Source organism: Stegastes partitus, unplaced genomic scaffold (genome assembly GCF_000690725.1).
Source record: "Stegastes partitus isolate 25-593 unplaced genomic scaffold, Stegastes_partitus-1.0.2 Scaffold364, whole genome shotgun sequence".
Lineage (NCBI taxonomy): Eukaryota > Metazoa > Chordata > Actinopteri > Pomacentridae > Stegastes > Stegastes partitus.
The window spans coordinates 409118-429306 of record NW_007578095.1 but is presented as its reverse complement, the minus strand read 5'-3'; the positions used below and the strand labels follow the sequence as shown (position 1 = coordinate 429306).

The 20189-nt window shown below is 40.6% G+C and overlaps 1 protein-coding gene across 1 annotated transcript in view; it reads right to left on the bottom strand.

Annotated features, from left to right (window-relative positions):
* Positions 1-1853: 1853 nt before the first annotated feature.
* Positions 1854-20189, bottom strand: part of spock1 (SPARC (osteonectin), cwcv and kazal like domains proteoglycan 1) — a 112575-nt gene continuing 94239 nt past the window's right edge. The window contains exons 9-13 of the mRNA XM_008284571.1: positions 7543-7662; positions 7077-7298; positions 6187-6249; positions 5419-5556; positions 1854-3283 (exon numbers count right to left, since the gene is read on the bottom strand). Of these exons, the coding sequence (XP_008282793.1) occupies positions 3087-3283; positions 5419-5556; positions 6187-6249; positions 7077-7298; positions 7543-7662 (740 nt within the window). The 3' untranslated portion in view covers positions 1854-3086. The remainder of the gene's footprint in view (positions 3284-5418; positions 5557-6186; positions 6250-7076; positions 7299-7542; positions 7663-20189) is intronic.

The window sequence follows — 20189 nt, the reverse complement described above, 5'->3', positions numbered from 1 at the left end:
GTGTGTCTCGTCTTAGCTGGAGTCAATAAATGAGCCGCTGTGCGAGCAAAAAATATGCTTATGGGATTTGGGATTGTGATTATTCGAATATACTCATTGTATTGTTTGCCCCATGACACCTTGTCTGCTGTCACTTCTGGTCACTGCTGTCTCTGAACTGGCAACAGTTAATGATATTCTACAGGTGCTTGCACAGAGCTGGTTCACTTTGCTGGTGCTATATTTATGTACAGAGAAGAACGTTATTTATCTTCTTATCTACTTTCAATATAGAAGACAATAAAATGCATCAACCAAAATATCGAAGTTGTCCTCAAAGGTATAAAAAGGCTGTTATCACGTACTTAAAAAGATTATGTGAAAGGAACAACGTTAACTCACATAAGACTTGGCAAGGTATTACCAGTGGTGAAAAAAAGGATTCAGGTCCTTTACTTAAGTCAAAGGACTGATGCAGCAATGTTAAAATAATAAAAGTACTACACAACAGTACACATACTAAAGCATAGGCAGCATAACTCTGTTAAAAGAACAAAGTAAAAGTACTAGTTGGGTTCCTCTGGCTGATATTTTATACAGTATTTGGCATAATCAGAAACTACTTTGAATTACTTTAGAATACAGTTTTATATACAGAGACAGCATACCAGTGTGAGAGCCTGTCAGACGATTAATAGGAGAGGGAAGAAGAAAAAACAAAGATGTGATTCACAAATCTATTTTCAGTTTCTAATATTTGACTTTTGGTGGGATGTTAGATCATTTACACATTTATTGAAATGAAATGATGTGAAAAGTTTAGCAGAAAAAAATCACTTTTTGGTGGAGCTGTTAACATCCCATTGACATTTGAAATGTGACTCTGACTTCACACTGCTTTTTGGAAGAAGTCAGAACCATTGGATTAATCTTTAATATGGTTTTCAATTTCCAAAATGTGTTTTTAATCCACTATGCAAAATCTGAAAAGCAATTAAAGCTATCAAATAAGTCAGTAAACAAGAAGCAGCACAAAATGGAAATGCTCAAGTAAAGTACATGTACCTCTAGGTTGTGCTAATGTATAGTACTTGAGTAAACGCACTTAGTTGTATCCAACAACTAGGTATTTTGAGACCAGGAATAAGAGGATACAATGCAAAAAAACAGAAAAAGAAAAGAAATTGAAGTGTATGTGATGAAAAAATTAGCATATGGGACATTTTTCTAGCAACTTTTGTTATAAACCCTTACAACTTTCGATTATTCTTCACTTTTCACAGCTTCTGACATAATTTGATGTACATTAAGCCCATTGTCTCTTCTCCCTGATGACATGTTGTGAACTGCTGAACAGGCTTTTTCAAGCCAGAAGATTCGGTTGTACTTTTAGCCTCCAATTGTTGTTACAATGTGTTTTCAAAGTGCTGAGCACGCTGTTTCGAGCCAGTGGGGTCAGCTGTCCCATTAGCCAGTGATATTACAAAAACACTCATTAAGCTTTTATGTTCTTTTGGGCACTGCTGGCTTTGTGATTCTCCTTTCTCAAAGGCAAGTGATAAGAGTGTTCTCTGCTGCTACCATTTATGTCTGCTTCTAACAGGGGGACGCTGCTTTCTCAAGGTTGGAAAAGGTCAGAATTGATGGAGGGCTTTGATTGTTGTGCTGCAGAGAAATCCGGGCTTCAGAGGAAAAATAAAACCAAGAAGAAGAAACTCATATGCATAAACGTGTTTGTGGTTTCAAAGTGAAGCAAGACATGTGTTTTTATTCATCATTTTTTCATCATGATTTGGTGAAATAGGATGAAATATGTGAGGCTTGCGCTGCAAATGGACCATTGGGAGAACAAGAGACACATGGACACAGACCTGTAAGGTTCAAAAGACACTCAAAGTGCCACTTTACTTAAATTTTCAAAGTTACAAAGAAAAGTTCACGTAGTTGACATGGTGAAGATTTCAATTTCAAATCACTGAACATATCCAATGTTGGGAGGCAGAACAGAGCCTCTTCTCTGCTTGACTTCATGTGTCCTCCCAGCTCAGGAGCAGCTTCTTCCTCTAGTGTCCATGCACAGTCAAAAAGCCTCAGCAGCCCTACTGACCAATTAGTAAAAGAATAGCTGGCTGAGACACCACAGATTTGGTCTGTAGGCCTTGCAGTTCGCTGTTCTACACTGCTATCGTTCTGCAATGCAACTTCCTACCTCCTGAGATTGGGAGAAGAACCAAAAAGACACTAGACAGCATCAACATAGCAACAAAGTATTGTAGCAGCCAAATAGGCATCACTTTCTGTTTGAGATGCATAGAGCTAGACCTGGCCAAGTAAATCTCTCTTTTACAGAAACACGATGAGAAACATGCAACAACAACGACAATACATCATTAATCTCATTGCTTCCTGGGCTTTCTCGAACATTCAAGATCAACAATTAAATAATTTACAATCCTCCATGAAATAACAGAGAGTGGGAGCATCTCAGAGCCTGGAACTGTGGCAGCAAATTTTGCGGAAACATTGTTGAACACTGGAAGGAGCCCGACGGTGGAACACAGAACATGAGAATGAACCGCTGATGGAACAACAGGGAAGGTAATCCACAATCTGGCCTCCCTGGAGGAAACATATTTACATCCAATACATCAGCTAATGTATCTGGGCTCACAGACTGACCAGAGACTCTGATATGGACATACAGAGAAAGGAGAGGGACAATAAGTGAAGGGAGATAGAGGGAGAAATAGAGACAATAGAGAAAGGTCCATGTCAGCCGGGTTAAAGATCGCAGGTTTGAGGGAAGGTAAAAGCGGGAAGTGGACGGCTTGAGCAGAATTCTAACGGGTTTGACAGTTGTTGAAATCTAATAGGCTCTCTGGTTTCTGTCTGAGGAAAAAGGGAACACTTGAGAATGAAGAGGTCGGATGAGGTTCACTGAAGAGAGAGATTTGGATGAGGGACAGGGATTGCAAGAGCAGGTTCAAGAGCCAAAAGGTGAACTGCCGCCAAGGTAACTGGAGGAGGAGACATTGGAATGGCTTCAGATCTGTGCTGAGTTAACGGAGTTTCCTGGTCAGCTGATGGCAAAGTAAAATGGAGCGGAGCTACCAAACGTAGCCGATTTCGTCATCCTTGTCCTCGTCCTCGTCCTCATCGTCCTCAATGGTTCCTCGGGGGTGGATCCGGCCCCGCCTCTTCTTCTGCCGGCTCCGTCCGCTCTGTGATGGCTCCTCCTCCTGGTCATCGAGGAGAATGACTGCACCGCCGCTGCCAAAATCCCCCGATGTCTCCTGGTCCTCATCTGCAGACAGACGACCAAAAACAGAGAGAACGAGATTGAAAGCAGAGAAATATCCCCGAGTCATGTACAGCTACGGTATGACTTCTCCTGTTGCCACCAGCAAGTCGGACTTTCGTTCATCCAGGAAAATATCTAAATGGATTGGCACAAAGTTCTATATGTTCATGGTTCATCCTGGCTTTGATGATCCCTCGACTTTTTGTCTATTGCCACGATCAGGTTGTCATTTGTGGTTTTCTGTGAAATGTTTCAGCAACAGTTGAATAAAATAAATGTATTTGTCATCCCTAAACCTTTCCTCTTCAAAGTCAAAATTTAATTTGTCCAGTAAAATCCTTTGTTAACAAACAAATACATGGACTACCAATGGCATTCTCATCATCCTCAGCTGTACTTTGTGTTTTGTGCTAATTTGCATACACTAGCATACACTTGGCTAAGATGTGTTGATACTTAGCTCCTTATGCACAACCTAACTGAGCCACTAGAATGGCTGCAGACTCTCGATATAAGGTACTGCTTCAGAATCGACCATTATGAGCCAAATGAATGACTGGTCAGTACATTCTGTTCCTATCCAGATAATAAACGGCAGCAAAGAAGAAGAGAGGCGGAAACAGACACAAGCGTTGTTTTCATTATTCATCTATCCAACACAATGCAAAGGCAAAGGGGTTGCTTAACTAGCAGGCTTCAGTGGTGTCTGACTAATGAGGGACTAATGCTAAATCCACTGTAGCCACAATGTGATACAGGAGTCATTATTGCAGCTTTTGCCTCAAGCATTTTTAAAAAAAAAACTGGGACCAAGAAATCCGTCTTCTCCTTCTTTAGTTCAAACCTTTCTATTTACTCCTTGGTGCAACTGTACTGCGGCTGAGTGGCACTTACAGTGTTAAAAGTGTTTGGTGTCCTTGTGTTTTGGCTACTGATTCTGTGCAGGGCAGAATGGGAGAACTCCAGGCTACTCCAGCCTGAGGCCACTCGGGCAGAGTTAGATGGGAATGATAGACCGGAGACAAAGGACTGATGCTGCTTGTATGTGTGTATAGGTGTGTGTGTGTGTGTGTGTGTGTGTGTGTGTGTGTGTGGGTATTCATCATGTTGTGGAGACTTAAATCTATTTACAGTCACATTATGGGTTTGCAGTTATGGTTAAGGTTAGAGTAAATCATCAGGAAATGACTGCAAGTCAATATAATGTCCTCTGAAGCCATGGAAACACAGCTCTGTGCGGATGTGTGTCTATGTGTGTGTGTGTGTGTGTGTGTGTGTGTGTGTGTGTGTGTGTGTGCATGTTGGCTGAACAGATACCTTATCAATATTGGAAGCTGCAATTACTGGCTCTGGACTAGACTGGCATTCAAGTGAGCTGTAATCTGTGCCTGTGAGTTGGCTGTTTGATTGGTAATCAGTATGTCTGCCTGGATTCTTTCTTGCTAATTATTGTTCTTTTTTTCCACAATGAAATCCCTCAGCAATTGATTTGCAGCAAAGTGCTCCCATTGGCGTTTTGACCATTCCATTTAAATTTCTACTGCTGGCTTGTTAACTATGACTTTGACAAGTCAAAGCACCTAATAATAGTTTATTCTGTTCCACAAGGTAAGAATCAGTTAGTGCTGCAAATTCATATTTACAGCACGTCTTTTGCCATTGCTCTCTGCTGACAAGTGTGACAAATTTTTCTATCTGACTTGCAAGATTTATCAAAGCTCCACGAGCAAGATATCAGAGGCAGATAGAATCAGACATATTAGAAACAGCCGGACTGGCTCCAGAGGCATGCCTAATGTTATCTATTTCACAAATGATAACTGATCTGCTGATACCGGTAAAGATAAAGACAGTCGGAGAGTTAGTGAGCAAAGAAACAGAAAAGAGCTGCATTTTCACTGCTCCCTGTGTTTCAGTGGTAAGTGAAGTTTTAAAAAGAAGCTTTTAGCTGCAGCAGATTAGAAAAGGAGACAAAAGAAACGTGCAGCGGTCCAGATGGATCAAAGCCCACTGACAGACAGGCAGAAAAACAAGAGCCAATAAGGGCAAATGCAGCACAATTAAATTAGGTGGTTTTTTGCTGTTGGAAACCTGTGAATGCATCGGTGTGCTCCGTGTGTGTTGTGTTGTTGTCTCACCACAGTTGGGGTTGCCTTGTTTTCTAGAGCCGGCGATCTCGTTGCCATATTTGTCCACACACCAACACTGGCCGGTGCTGCCGTGACACTGGGTTGGTTTGAAGTAGCCCTCATCAGTACAGCGAGGAATATAGGAGCCTGGAGAGGAAAGAGGAGAAAGCAAAGGGTGGAGGATAACAGAAAATAAGAGAAGAACAAGAGAGGTGAGAAGGTAGGAAGGTAATGGAAAGCAGATGGAAAGGGTGTACAGCGTCACTTTGATATAAATAGAGAAAATAATCTGAACACTGCTCAGCAGAGGTTACATATACGTGTCCTGAAGTTGCAGCCAAAGTTCTTGTGTATTCACAGAGGGAGATCAACAATCAATTACTGCTGTGAAGGTTGCAGGACAACAACCATACATCCTGCTTAAGGGGAAGCAGTCACTTTCAATAACACACATACACGCTCACACAAACACGCAGCACTAAGCACACTCGCACGTACACCCATTTTCTGTTACCTTCATTCGACCCAGTCCCAGCTCATTTTTCAAGCTGTTTTGTTGCGAGCTGGAGCACTGCTCGGTGGGGACAGGTGACATGTGTACAAAACGCCTTTACAGTGTGTTTAATATCTATGACGCCTTTTCCCATTTGAAACTACTGAAAATAGATACATTTGTCATTTCAATGTGTGTGTAGGTGTGTGTGTGTGTGTGTGTGTTTTCATACAAATCCGTCAGAAAGAGTGAGTGACTGGCAGCTGCCACTTGTTCAGACTAACCTATGAGGCTCTTTCTTCGACTCTGATTCTGGATCCTGCTCTTCTCGGTTTGACACGGCAGTCCTACGACGAGACAAGACACAAAACAGTTTTATTAAAAGTGCTTGTTCTGTCTCCCAACAACTGAAAACTGAATCACTTATTTACCGTATACTTTAGTCTATAGTTATTCCAACCCGCTGCCCTACTGACAGTTTAATGATTTCTTGCATTCTCTCTACATTCCTCAATCAATCCTCCTTGAGGAGCAGCAACTGTCCTCACATTCACTAAAAAAATGTTTTTTTCTTTACTTGTCTCCATCTGTCCTCCCTTTTAGGTACAACATACTTCTTTTTGGCCATTAACTTCAACTTATGCATTATTTACCCCAGTGCCATTTTGCAAATCATACAGTACTACAACTCTTAAGGCAACATTTCTGGGCTTATTAACATCATCTTTGGAGCAATGTTGATCTAGAAATGCAGAAATATTGCTACAATAAAACCCAATTGGACAAGAAATACGATCAAACTAATTGTCAGCAAATGCCCGAGTTTGACATATTATCTGTACCACATAATTAGAAGCGCAATTGGGACAAACGCACAAAAAACAAATGCTAGAATTCCAAATTTCCTCGAAAGACTGGTTGTGTTAGGTGCAGTAGACCACAGTTTAAGCTATGTTTAAATCCTGTCTGTACTCCTTACTGAAAACCTGAGGCGCTGAACATTGTGTTACCTTCTTTTCTGGTCTATAATCATTAAACAAGAGGAGACTAGTCTGAAATGAGCACAATCAATATAGGTAACTCTCATCAATGTCACTTAACGCTCCCTCCTTCCCTTCATTACTGATTTGACTTATGTTTTCTCTGTTTCCTATCCTTCCTTCCCCTCCCTCACCTTCAGGCTTTTGGAAACAGTAGCACCACTCATTGTTAGACAGTTTGCCGTCCTTGAAGGAATCACAGGAGTTGAAGAGAGGCTTCATGCACAGCTCATACTTGTCCAGGTAGATGGCACTCAGCTCTGATTGGTCGAGCAGGAGGTCAAAGTTCATGTCCAGCTTGTTGAACATCCAGCCCAATGAGTCCTTACAGATGGGCAAGATGCTGGTGTCAAAGTCTAGTGAAAAAAAAAAAAGAGATGGAGAGGTGAAAAATAGGGAGGTCACTTACATTTTTTATCTCGAGGATTTGAGTGTTTTCAGTGACAGAGCTGAGATGTGTTCAGACACGCTGACGTTACAGAGAACAGAGCGGGGGTCACTGTCAACATCAACGCCAGCCCCCATGAGGACTGAAAAGCGTGGCTGTCCAGCAGGAAAGTGCCGTGTGCAAACATACATATTGTGAGGGAGTGTACTCACGTCCAGCGGCGGAGTCAAAGCTGTCAGAGGATTTGAGGTCTCTGTTGGCGTCGAGGTGAAGAACTCCGAACCAGTCCTTCAGTCTGGCAGCCAGACTGTGGAGCTCTGTGTCGGTGCAAGCTGCACACACACACACACACACACAGACAAACACACACACAAACAGAAAAATAATGAGCAGAGGGGAAGCTGTCAATCTACTGCTGTCATCAGAGGCAAAAAACAATTCTTTTCTTGCTCTTTATCAAACTTTCATTTCATTTCTGCTGTGTACTTTCTACTAGCATTCTTTCATTTCTTCTTGTTTTTTTTTTGTATTTTTTTTTATCTCATCCAACTTTTCTCCTTGAGCAAACACAGTGAAGTGATAACACATACTCAACTGCTGCTGTCTACTGACGGTTGCCATAGGAACCCAACCTGACATGCACATACACACATATACAGTACATGTATTGAAGTTTTCTTGTCTGCTGCAATTTCTGTCCATTTTCCATTTAGTGTTCATTTCCTGCTGAAATGAATGACTCTGTGAGGGAAACAACACACTACACACACACACACACACACACACACACACAACAGTCCATGCCATCTTGACCCCAAAGAGAAAGGAAATTGGTGCCTTGATTCTTGCTATTTTATTTTTTTTTTAGATAAATCTGTGTTTGTGTGTTTATGCATCATCACACTCCTCCACGCAACTAAAAAGAAAACTGATCCAGCGCTGTCATGCATGTTGATGCCATCATACTTTTTTTTTTTTTTTAAACGATACCCCTAATTTAACGTATAAACCAGCAGAAAGAAATCCCTCATTGCTTCATCCCTGTGGGACTGACAGGGACTGCCTGGAATTCAAGCAGACCTCTGCCTCTGCTGTCTCCTTCTGCGTCTCTGTCAGTCAATCTCCATCTTCCTTTCTCTTTCTCTCCCGCGTGTGATTGGCATATGTTTTTTTTCTCTCATTCTGTTTCTTTTGAGAGCCTGATAAATGTGCCTGGAGGACAAGAGCCATTCTCCACCTCGTACCGAACCTGCCAATCCAAACCCTCCAGCTTTGTTGTGAATAGAAAATGCAGAAGGATGCTTGTTAACATTCCTGAAGCACTCTTATTTCAGATTTGAGGCAGTATCCAGTGAAACATGCAAACGTTTTGAGCTTTCAAACAGTTACATCTGATTACATGTCATAGAGTTTCCTCTTCAGGTTAACTTTTAATTCGGGCATTTAATGCGACCCTCTTAACCCCATGGTCCGGCAGTGGGTTTAAAAGGCATGTGTGTGTTTGTTTGTTTTATTTAAATCGCCAAATTCCAACATTTATCAGAGCCAGAAACTGTATAAACAGAAAGAGTTGTAGGATTTTAACTCTCTAATGTCTTTGAAGTAATTATGTGCCGGGTCATTCCACTGGGGGAAAAAAAACGTTCAACAAAAAGTTCCTAAATAGTTCTAATAAAACATTTGCTCTGACCAAATTCCATAAAAAAAATGATATTTTGCCATTAGTGACTCAGCGGAAACCAACAGCCACATGGCAAAAATTCTGGGATTTGTTTTGGCTGAACTGCACTAAAAATGTAGTCTTTAAAAAAAAAACAAATTATGACATTATCCCTTTGTTATACTGTGCTGTAGACATGTTTCAGTTCTCTGTACTTGTAGCCATGATTGTGCTGTTTCCATAGTGATGCATACACTGTGTACATATATATATGATATCGCAGTGAAAACAGAGTCCACAATGAGTAAAAATGTGACAGGAGCAAAAACAGCCAGACACTGCTTGAAAAACCCACTATCATACCCAAAAACTTGCATCTATGCCGCACATACAAACCTGACGCACACACACACACACACACCACAGAGTCAGCAGGAGTTGCTACGCAGGTATTCCCATGCTGTGCCGAAAGATGTTGGCATCTTGCTTATTAGAAGAGTTTGTGCTTTTGTTGAGTCATACTCCCCGTCCTGTTGTTGTTGAGTCACATCCTGCATCCATGCATACACACTCGCACACGCGTACACACACGGAGACACGCACATAGACACAATGTTTTACAGTTATAGTTGGGGATTGTGTGTAGCTGCTTCTATAAAACAGTGGATGCCCCAGGTAACAGACAGGAGCTGAGCAGAGGACAAATAACATTTATCTGGCTGGCTATCCGCGTGACATTACCTCTGGAATCCTAAGGTGCTCTGTGTGTGTGTGTGTGTGTGTGTGTGTGTGTGTGTGTGTGTGATATAATCCTTCAGGACTTGACAGATAACATTTCAGAGTGCTCTTCATTTCCACAGAGCAAAGAAAGAGAGCAAAATACCAACAGCCAAACATTATCTGTCTTCACCTCCTATATAAAATTCTCCCACAAGCAAAAGTGCACTCTGTAGCATGTTGCACATTCAAAATACGACTTTACTTCGTCCCCACATCAGCTTCGCCAGTCATCGTCTTGCTTTCTGTTCCCAACTCATTGGCATTTGAATTGGTCTTTGTGATTCTTTTGTTGCCTTTGAAGACTTCTTGCTCATTTTCCATCTATTGCTTGTTCATTCATCCAATTTCTCTTTCTCCTCTGTCAATTTTCTGAGATTCAATACAGACCACTTATCACACCAGGCTGTACCTAACCCAGTTTCCGTCTTAGACTTGGGAAGACCACTGTGATATACCAACTACTCCTATTTCTTTCTCTCACCTAAATTGCTTTGAGTGCTTCATTTCCCATTTCTCTCCTTGCACATCCCTCAGCAGACTCCAAAGATTGAAGCATTTCTGTTTTACTCTTACCTCTGATATCCACTCCCTCTGTCCCTCTCCTTCTTATTCCACTTTTTCTTCTTCTGACTCCGCTGCTCCCTCCATCTTTTTCTCTTAAGTCTCTTGGACTTTGCACTATGGGCCTAGAATGAGTCTCAACGGACTGCTCTTATCTTTTTTTCCCCCTGTGTGACTGAAATTGTTTCGGACAGGTCCAGCACCGCTGCCGGTGTTCACAGTCCTTTTGTAGGGCATTCAGTCAGAGAGGTGAAGCTGAAAACATTCACACACCCACAACACACACAGAGATAAAATGGCCTGCTGCACGTACCAAAATTACTGTTTAATTTCGCAAATTAATGAAACATTTGATTATATTTAGTTGACTGTATTTATTCTTTACATATAAAAAATGTAATTTTTCCCTGGGTGCTTCTCCTTGTAAATTAAATCAATGCTGTTTTTTTTCTTTTTAATTAATCAGGGTGACAGGATAAAAAAAATAAAATAAATAAAATCCATTCTTCATGTTTATATACTAGGTTTATTTTTCAACAACTTATTTTCTAAGGAAAAGGTAACTGGTTTCCAAAGGCTCCACTGTTTTTATGTGACACTGCAAAACTCTGACCAAGCAGTCATACAAAGTCCTTGCAAAATCATAACTGGTGCTACTGGTGTGAAATCCTAACCAGTTAACTGTAGTAACTGCTAGTAATTCCTGTGTTCAACAAAAACATTTCTGCTGAGAAAAAAAAAGTAGAAAAACAAAGCTGAAAAGTTTGACACCTTTCCACTTCAAGGAACTGGAGAGTCTCTTGCTTTCAATTTTGTGCTACTCATGCTTTTAGCAGTAAATTTACCTGTTAGGTAGAATCACAGAAGCTACAATGGAAAATTAGCAGCAGCCAGAAGAGCTACAGGGTTTTTTTTCCTGAGAAGTTTCCATGTCAGAGCTTTAGATTGAAGAGCAAAATTTTCTCACTTCTAAAAATATTAACTCTGGTGCATCCTTAAAGCAAACAACTGCTTCCTAATTGTTCCAGTGGAGAAACTCATACAGAGATTTGCCAAAGCTCCACTTTCAATCAAAGACAGTTTGACAGCGAACCTTTACCCAGGATGACGTGGAAGTAGACATGCAGCCAGCCAGCCAGCCAGACACACAGGCGGCGTTCTCACATGAGAAGCTATCGATCATAGCTGTGGGTCAAATATCAAACACTGAATCATGGCTTGGAATTACCATCTTATCGTTCTTCCTCCCTCCCTCCCCTTCCTCCTCCTCTTCACCCAACACGTCCTTGCTCCTGCTGTCTTTCATGTCTGGATCAGCAGATCAACAGACTCTGGCAGCCGAAGAAAACCCACAAGCCATCAGTTTTTCCCAGACTGATGCAGGCACAAACTACCTGCTGTATGCAGAAAAGCAACACTAAACTGCAACCAAGCGCACAAGATAGAGAACGACATGGGAATAAACACATGTTCCTGTTGTTTTAGACAAAAAAAACTCATGACAGACTCAATCCTCTTCTGGATAGGAGTTACCAAATTTCCTAAGAGATGCACAGAGACAATTTTTTCAGCTGGTCTTTGCTGTTGAGGTTGCGTTACTCTACCTTTCTCTTTAAAATATCCCACGGGTGTTCTATTGGATTCAAGTCAGTCGACATACAGGTCATAGTTTTTACTTCCTCTTTAGAAACTCTTATGTGATTTTGTTCCTGTGCATCAGAACGATATCATGCTGGAATGTTCCTCTTCTGCCAAGTCATGTTGTCAGTCAGCATTGTGGTATCCACAGTCATTCATAGTGCCATCTATAAATGTGTTCTCCCCAACACCTTTTTCACTAATGCAGCCTCATATCATCAGACTCCCACCTCCGTACTTCTATTCACTGTGCTCGTCTTGGCCAGGTTCATGACAAACATGTTGGACTACATTTGAACAAATTCATCTTGATACTCATCTGACCACAGAATGTCCTCAAAATTTTAATCAAGCTTCTTTTCACGCTATTTTGTGGAGTTTAACCTAGCAACTGCAACATGCCGAAGCACAGGCAAGGTTCTTTTTTTTTTCTTGGATGTCGTCTACAGAGGTTGATTGTTTTCAATACGCTTCATGTTGTCTAAGCGGTCACAGAAACTCTACTGACTTCTATTGATAACACCTGTGCCAAGTCTGAGGCACTGTCCCATCTGTTTTTCACAGCTAGAGTGTGCAAGAAACACTGTGTCCCTGGTGTCATTTTAGGAGGACAACCACTCTGCAGCTCTGATTGGTGGTACAATGGTTTGTTCTATACCTTTTGATAACTGCTGCAAATGTTTCCACTGATTTTTTATTGGCCACTGATCTTCCTGTATCCTCTTCCATCTTTGTGAAGCCCCACAATGTGAGTCTTTCCTCTCGCAATTCAATTTTGTCACATGGAGTCATGATGCAGACAGACACGGCCCATAGGTCCAAGCTCTGCTGTTCACAGCTCATTTCATAATCATGTTCATGCAATTAGGCCGACTGGAAATCAGCTCAATTTTGTCTCAGTGATTACGGGGTTTCTAATCTTTGTGTCAGTGACCACAAACATATTCACTGATGTTGCATTGGGTTTTTACTCTGGGGCCCATATTTTCAATATCATTTTGACAAAGAAGAAATACTCTTCTTGTCAACTTGATAATGACAGTGATAGTACACAGGGATGAACTTACTTCTGTTCTGTCTTTGCAATGTACATTGGGGATGATGATGTGTCAGGAAGGTGTGACTCATGTTGGATCTAACAATATGCCTTTAATGCCTGTATGCTTACGATTGACTGAATTATAACTATTGTGAGCTATGTGTCACAGCCGCCGCTGCTGCTTCGGTTATTAACGGTACTAAGTTTTTACCTCTTTCACCTCATTGAGTATCTTTGCATCACATCTGTCCCTGCACGCCTCCTCTTAACTCCCCCACAGCCCACAAGGGCGGCATGCCTCACAGCTTCAAAATCACAAAATAAGGTGATGAACATCATGCCTTTAGCTGAATATTAAAAAACAAATGTGTCTCATCTAATGCTTCAAGTTTACTGGTTTAATGAGCCACAAAGAGCAAAAAGGTAGTTTGTCTGTGAAGATTTAGGCAATCCGACAATGGCTATGATAGAATGATGAATGAATGAGTCCGTAGTTTACAAAATAGATATATCTATAAAAAAAATAAAAATAAACTAAAGTAAGCCACATAAATATAAAACTGTGACACATGAAAACGCTACATATACATAGTAAGTGCTCTTTTGTAGCTAAACAGTGCTAAAAATGCTGCTTATGTAAATGAAAACACTCAAACTAAAGGACAGGCAAATGTCCTAACCAAAAATGAATCATCCCCAGTCACATCAGTCATTTCTACATTTAAATGTTTGTCAGACTTTTCACTTTAATCAACACATATTTTACTTTTTTTTAATGCTTCCCTTCAGTTTGGAACAAATATGTAACAGTCTGGCACCATCACCAGATGTTGTGGCTGCCATCAGCAAGTGATTGAGCACGACTTCCTTAAATTACATATGGTGTCAATCCCTCTCGGCTGGTTAAGGTCGCAAGATAAATGTGTCCTCCAGACTTCTTAATACATAACTCTAAACATCAAGCAACGTCGGGCCTTGAGTTCCTCCATGGGCCTCCTTTATCATCTATAAATAATTAACTAAGTTGGTCATATAAAAGCGAAGGAGTGGCTCTAAATCCAGACAGAGGAAAGGTGGGTGGTGATCACCTTGAGACATCAGGAGCATGGTCTGATCAGATCAAGATGAAAGGCAGATGGAAAAGGCAGAGAGGAGTGATGGGAGGCAGTGGAGGGAGATGACACCTCTTAACAAGGTAACACAAGGAAAAAGAAAAGAACCGTGACAGTCCGGTAGGAGATATGAGAAAGATATAAGGTCAGATTCATTAAAAAGATACAAGGGTATGTTTGATTTTCTTTGCCCCAAGCTATCAGCTTTCCAGAACAATCTCACTGGCAGTGAGTTAAGGTTAGCCCAGATAATGATCAGTAATATACTGTCTGCAGAGACAGACAGGTAGAGAGAGAAGTGGGGCAGATCCAAGCTGAGAGCCAGAGAGAGAACCAGTTTAAGTTTTAATGCTAAGAGTGATACTATTTTTACAAAATGAGGACTTGTCTTTTTTTATTTGGCTATTTAAATTGTGCTTTACATTACTTTTTCAAAATGGGGAATGGAGGGTTAATGAGATGTAGATTTAGGTTAGTATGAAAGTTAACATCAGTGAGTAGGAATTACATTGTTTCTTCTTTAAATGGGAGTTATCATCCTATATCAATACATACAGATCAGTCGGGACCTCCTCCACCTTCTCGTAGGCCAGAAGGTGCATTGTTCTCTGTTCATATCATCGAGAAACAGACTAGACTACTTAAACGTAACCAAGCTGTTCACATGTAGTTACTGTAATGAAAGTCTTAACCAAAGCATGATAGTTTCCTAAAGCGAACCACATAGTTTTGGTGCCTAAACTTGATCAGAAAGCAAATAAAAATTGATGCAAACAACAAGTAAAAATGAAACAAAATCTGTTTGCCAACTTATTCCTCCATCCTTCCCTCCTGTTTCCTTACACAGACTCTGTGGCTCTTTTAAACTGGAAGCCTTACAGATGCAACAGGTAAGATTTTGCATTTATTTTAAAGCAAAATTATGCTTCCCTTAAAACATATTTGAAGATGCAGTTGATGGTAGAAACAGAATTTTGTGGAGACATGGCTGCTGTTAAAGTTCTCACTCTTGAAATGTACAAAACAGACCATTGCAGTAGGTGATAAACATAGCGACAGGTTGTGTTTTAACCCAAACCCTGATCCTTTTTAAAAACTCTACCAAATAGTTTTGATGCCTTGAAATTAACACTGATAGAAAGTGCAAGCAAACACAGCGTGAAAACAAAAGTCAAGAGGAGGCATGTGTCAAAAAATAATAATATGGTGGTTCAAGACAGGACTTCAACTCAAAGTCTGCTGACTTGTGTCACCCCAAATCCTCCTACCTCCACATGCGCACTTTTGTTCCTCTTCGTATGTGAAATATTTCAGCTCCATCGCCATTAAATAAGGCGATAACAGATAGGAGAGCAGGTCCATGCTGGCCTTTATATGCTGTATGTATATGTTAGTGTAAGATGCACAGTGACACTGCTCTTTAAATAGTATGATGGCATCTACAACAGGTGCCTGAACGTAAAAAAAAACTAAATAGAATTTGACCATCATCTTATTATTGACATCTGTGGATAGTACTTTAAGGATCTGGTTAAGCTTAGACATCTAAAACGCTGTGGTTACCTCTGTATTCATGCAATGTTGGCAGAATGGGGAGAACAGGAAAAGCACTGACTTGAGGTTGTTCATGCATTACTCCAAGGAGGTCAGTGTCACTGCTTTCCTTGAACTGATAAATAGCTGAAATACTTTTGCTGCGTATCCAGAGTAGTTCCAGAAACCAGACACAAACAGACGTTGCAGCTCCTCTTACATTCATGGTGTTAATGCTAAATTTATTAAACTGCTAGAAATGGAGACATTGCGGCGATTTTACCACCAGTCTGGTAACACCTCCCATCATTACTAACTGTGACTATCATCGTTATCACCAAGTGAGAGACACTGCAGCCGTCACAAATTCCAGCTCAACTTAGACGTTCATGTGAATCATTGTTTTTCCCAACAATGCTGGTTGTAATTCAGGTCTGAATTACATGATGGGAAAATGCCATCGTTAAAAAACAATAACTGTTGGTAGGAGAGGGGATGCATCTCTAGTGCCAATGTTTTATGCCAAACGATCCTCGTGTCATCCTCCCTAAGAGGTTTTGCATCAACATAACAGCGAGGTAGCTTGTCAGCAAACCATAAACATAGATTGTTTGAACAAATGACTAATCCAGCTTTTTTTTTTTTTCATGGTGAAGACAGCCTCAATAAGACGTTCTAAAAATGCTCCACAGGCACTCTTCACACTGGTCAACACTTTGGAAAAAATCCCTCAGCAATTGGCACCTGTTAGGAGAGGATAGGAAGTGTGGAGGCAGAAGAGAGGAGAGCACAATCTGTTCTCCTGTGAGCTCTCTGCGGAGCTGTGAGACAGAAATGCCAGGAAAAATTTAATTTAGCGAGGGGGATTTCGCCCGTTCAGCTCCTAACGCTTCTCTTTATTTTGTCGCCGTCTTTGTTCAACAGTAGCTGACAGAAAATTAACTATTATTACTTTAAGAATCTCATTGACCATAACCAGCTCTGATTTAGGCCTTTAAACACAATCACTCGCCAGATCGCTTTGTGCCAACTCGAGTCAGTTTTACACGAGAGAGCGATGATGTTCAACGTCACGGCGCTGCCGCCTCGGGGCTGATGACAGATCAAATTACATCTCAGTGCCTCTGTGTCAACGTGTTAACCTTTGCTGACAAACAGGCAAACAGCAGCAGTGGATTTCTAGGCATATGAGGATTAAACGCTCATTAAGAAAAGTCTAAATTAGATATTAAAATAAAGATTACAGCCAAATTAACAATTAACACATACAATTAACCTGTAATTAAGGTCTAATCATTGGCATTTTTTTCTGAATGCTCAGCTCCAGGCAGCACTTTTCGCTATGACTTTGTAGGTTACAATACTGTGGAGACTTTGTATCATCCGTTGGTGCCAAACAGACACTAATTTGGCCCAAATGCAGAGACAGCTCCATTCGCAACATTTAAAGATGCGTCTGTTTCGCAGTCCTCTGAATAAAAGGGCACAAAAAGCTGACAAAGACAAAGAGCAAAGGTGCAACTTTAAGCCAACACTCTGCAAAATGATGGATTGGAGGCTTGAGACAGAAAATAAATGAGCAACAAATAGAGATGGGAGAGCAAAGAGAAAGAGAGAAGTGTGGGAGAGATGTGACTGACAAGCACACGTTTCCCACAGGCTCACTACCACTCAGTGAAAAATGAAGGTTATTAGTGTGGTTGAGGAAAGGGTACTCAAAAATATGATATTTGAAGCACCACTCTGCCTTGTCAAATAAATACAAAAAAAAAAAAAACAATATTCACCCTGCACTCAAAAATAAATTGTACACTGCAGCATATGCCTGCCATTGACAACTATCAGTCAAAAACGAAGGAGTGAGTGAGAAGATGGAAAGACAAATATTCATGCATAAAAGCTGCTTCATAACTTTGCACAAGTACAAGACATGTAAAGAATTCCCAAACCAGAGACTTTGGAATAAATGAATCTGACTTAACAGTTTGGCCAGGGTTCCCTTGTACATGGCTGCATAGTCTCACTTATTGAGCATTATGGTCTGGCTGCACTCGTCTATCATTCTGCAATATGGGTAAAAAAACAAAAACAAAATAAAAAACACTCTGGCTTGTTTGTATTTGTTTGAACCAACCAAAATCATCTTGGGCAGAGGCAAGCCAAGGATGCTGCTCTGGTTTTTCCTCAATAAGTGACAGGTGGAATTGTTTTGGTTGAACATTTGCAGTCAGGGAGGTGAGCACTGTGATTAAAATGGATAATCCACTGAAAAAAACAAGCACGGCTGCCTTACTGCATGATCCAAATCCTTGGCAAAAATTGAAATTTTCAATGTGTTAGGCTGCTGCCTAGAGGTTGTGCTGGATTTTGAAAATGGCAACGTGCAGTTTTCAACAGGAGCTGAAAATAGCGACCTATAGCAGACTTACACTTGCAGCCTACATCCGGCCAGTCAGACTGACGGCTGCCTAACTTTTAAGGCAATTTATGGTTTGAACCTCAAGGGAGTAAACCAGACTTCATTGTATTTTTTTTTTTTTTTTTAAAGAAAAACCAACTGCCTGTTCCATTTACTGTAAGATGTGAAGATGCACGTCATAAATCTTTGTGTAAATTTTGGAATTTAGAGCATAGATGGACAGAAATAAAACAAAATCAGCCCTGTAATAAAATAGCTAGTGTGCTGGAACGGCCTTTAGTTGAAATATTAAATAAATCAAGAAATAAGTGTCCAAAATCTAAATTTACCACTCACGACGGGGAAAATTAACGAGGGTCTGTTGCCTAAGGAGTAGTGAGTGAGTGAATGAGGGAGTGATTTTTAACACAGACTTAAACAGTCAAATCAAAACAGGTGCTTTCAATTAGGCCTCATTTATTAGGGCTGTGTCAGAAGTGCAACAAAATTAGTTTTACCCAAGAGCAGTTCTTTTGTGACACGCATGATTCGGTGCTGATTTAACTGTAATGAATCGGTATAAATAATTCATGTTTTCCTCTTCTTGTGCACTGTGATGCCACTGATATACAGTATGTGTTCAGTTGTTAAACTCACTGAAAAAAACGTATTGACTTAATTTGCTCATCAGAGATAAACTATATAAAAGGACGAAAAGAGATAATAAAGTAGAGAATATCAGATCTTGGCAAAACCACTTAATGCCGCTCTGAGGATATGACAACATGCAATTAACCGGTGCCCAAAAATCATTCAAGCTCACTGCCAGTTTAATTAGCTTAGATGTGCCTGTCCAGCTTATTTCTTCTTATATCAGCTCAGTTACGTCAGCTGCCTCCCGCAGAGCTCAGCTTTCACACACAAACATCTCATTAAATATTTCACATCTTGATTTTGCTGTTTGAGTTTTCCTGCTTTCACAAAGATAGTAAAAAAAAATCTCAGTTATCTTCATTTAGTGCTTTATAAATGACCCTTTTTACTGAAAACGTGAACAATTTTGATCTATATGTCTTTATGCATCTCTAATATATTGATATATGTGTATTTGCCACTATTCCCAATTATACTTTATTGCAATATGAATGATAATACAACCAATACAAACATAGCATCTATTTATACCCTAAGGTACCAAAATAATACATGAAAGGTTATGTGTTTGTATGTTTGCTTCCATTGCTCCAGTGTTTCAATCTCAGCCCAGAAACAAACCAACACCGCAGAGTCGAATCACAACTGTTTAATGTTAAAGTGATGCTTATGGAACTACAGTTGCAGGCGCAGGTGTTGTGTGAACGGAGGTATTTACTAGTCTGGTGTGAATATTCAAACCCGGTATGAACCTGTGGCTATCAGTAAACACAGAGGAGTCATTGCACATATCAAACTGCTGCAATCTTTTGACTGTTACCATAGGAACACAATCTGACACATACACAGTGTTTTCCTCACCTTCTGCCATCCCCATCTGTTTACCATTTGTTGCTGATCTAATGAGAGATTCTATCAGGTGGGGAGACGACAAACACACACTTCACTCATCCCTGCCACCTCTGAATGCACAAACATTTGGACCTGCTATCAGATGCGCGGCCTTAGCACAGCATGTGCTGAGAAGTACAGTGGCGTTAATGAAAAGAGAGCCAGAAAGAAACAGAGTAAAACCAGAAAAAGGAACAGGAACAAGACTAAGGAAAGAGCCAGACCCTAAAAATAAGACTAATGCTGCATGTTGACACTGTCCAAGATCTGGAAATAGATATCCTTTCTCTTCACACAAACTCATCCACTCTGTTCACTCTCAGAGCCAAGCCCTCAGCAAACCAAACACATAATTATAGTTTATGTTGAGGAAAGACAGAGTGGAATTAATTAGACAGCAGTCAAGCTGGTGAAACACTTCTCTGTAACGGCATCACTCTCTCTTCTCTCCATCACTCTGGCTTGAGCTAACTGAGGAGAGTGTAAGATAAAGAGAAAGCTGTCATTAATTAGCAGACACTTTGCTTTTGTATGAAATGTGTCTGATGGATCTCAGGAACCTTAATGATGATTTCCAAATTAGAGAGTGATTA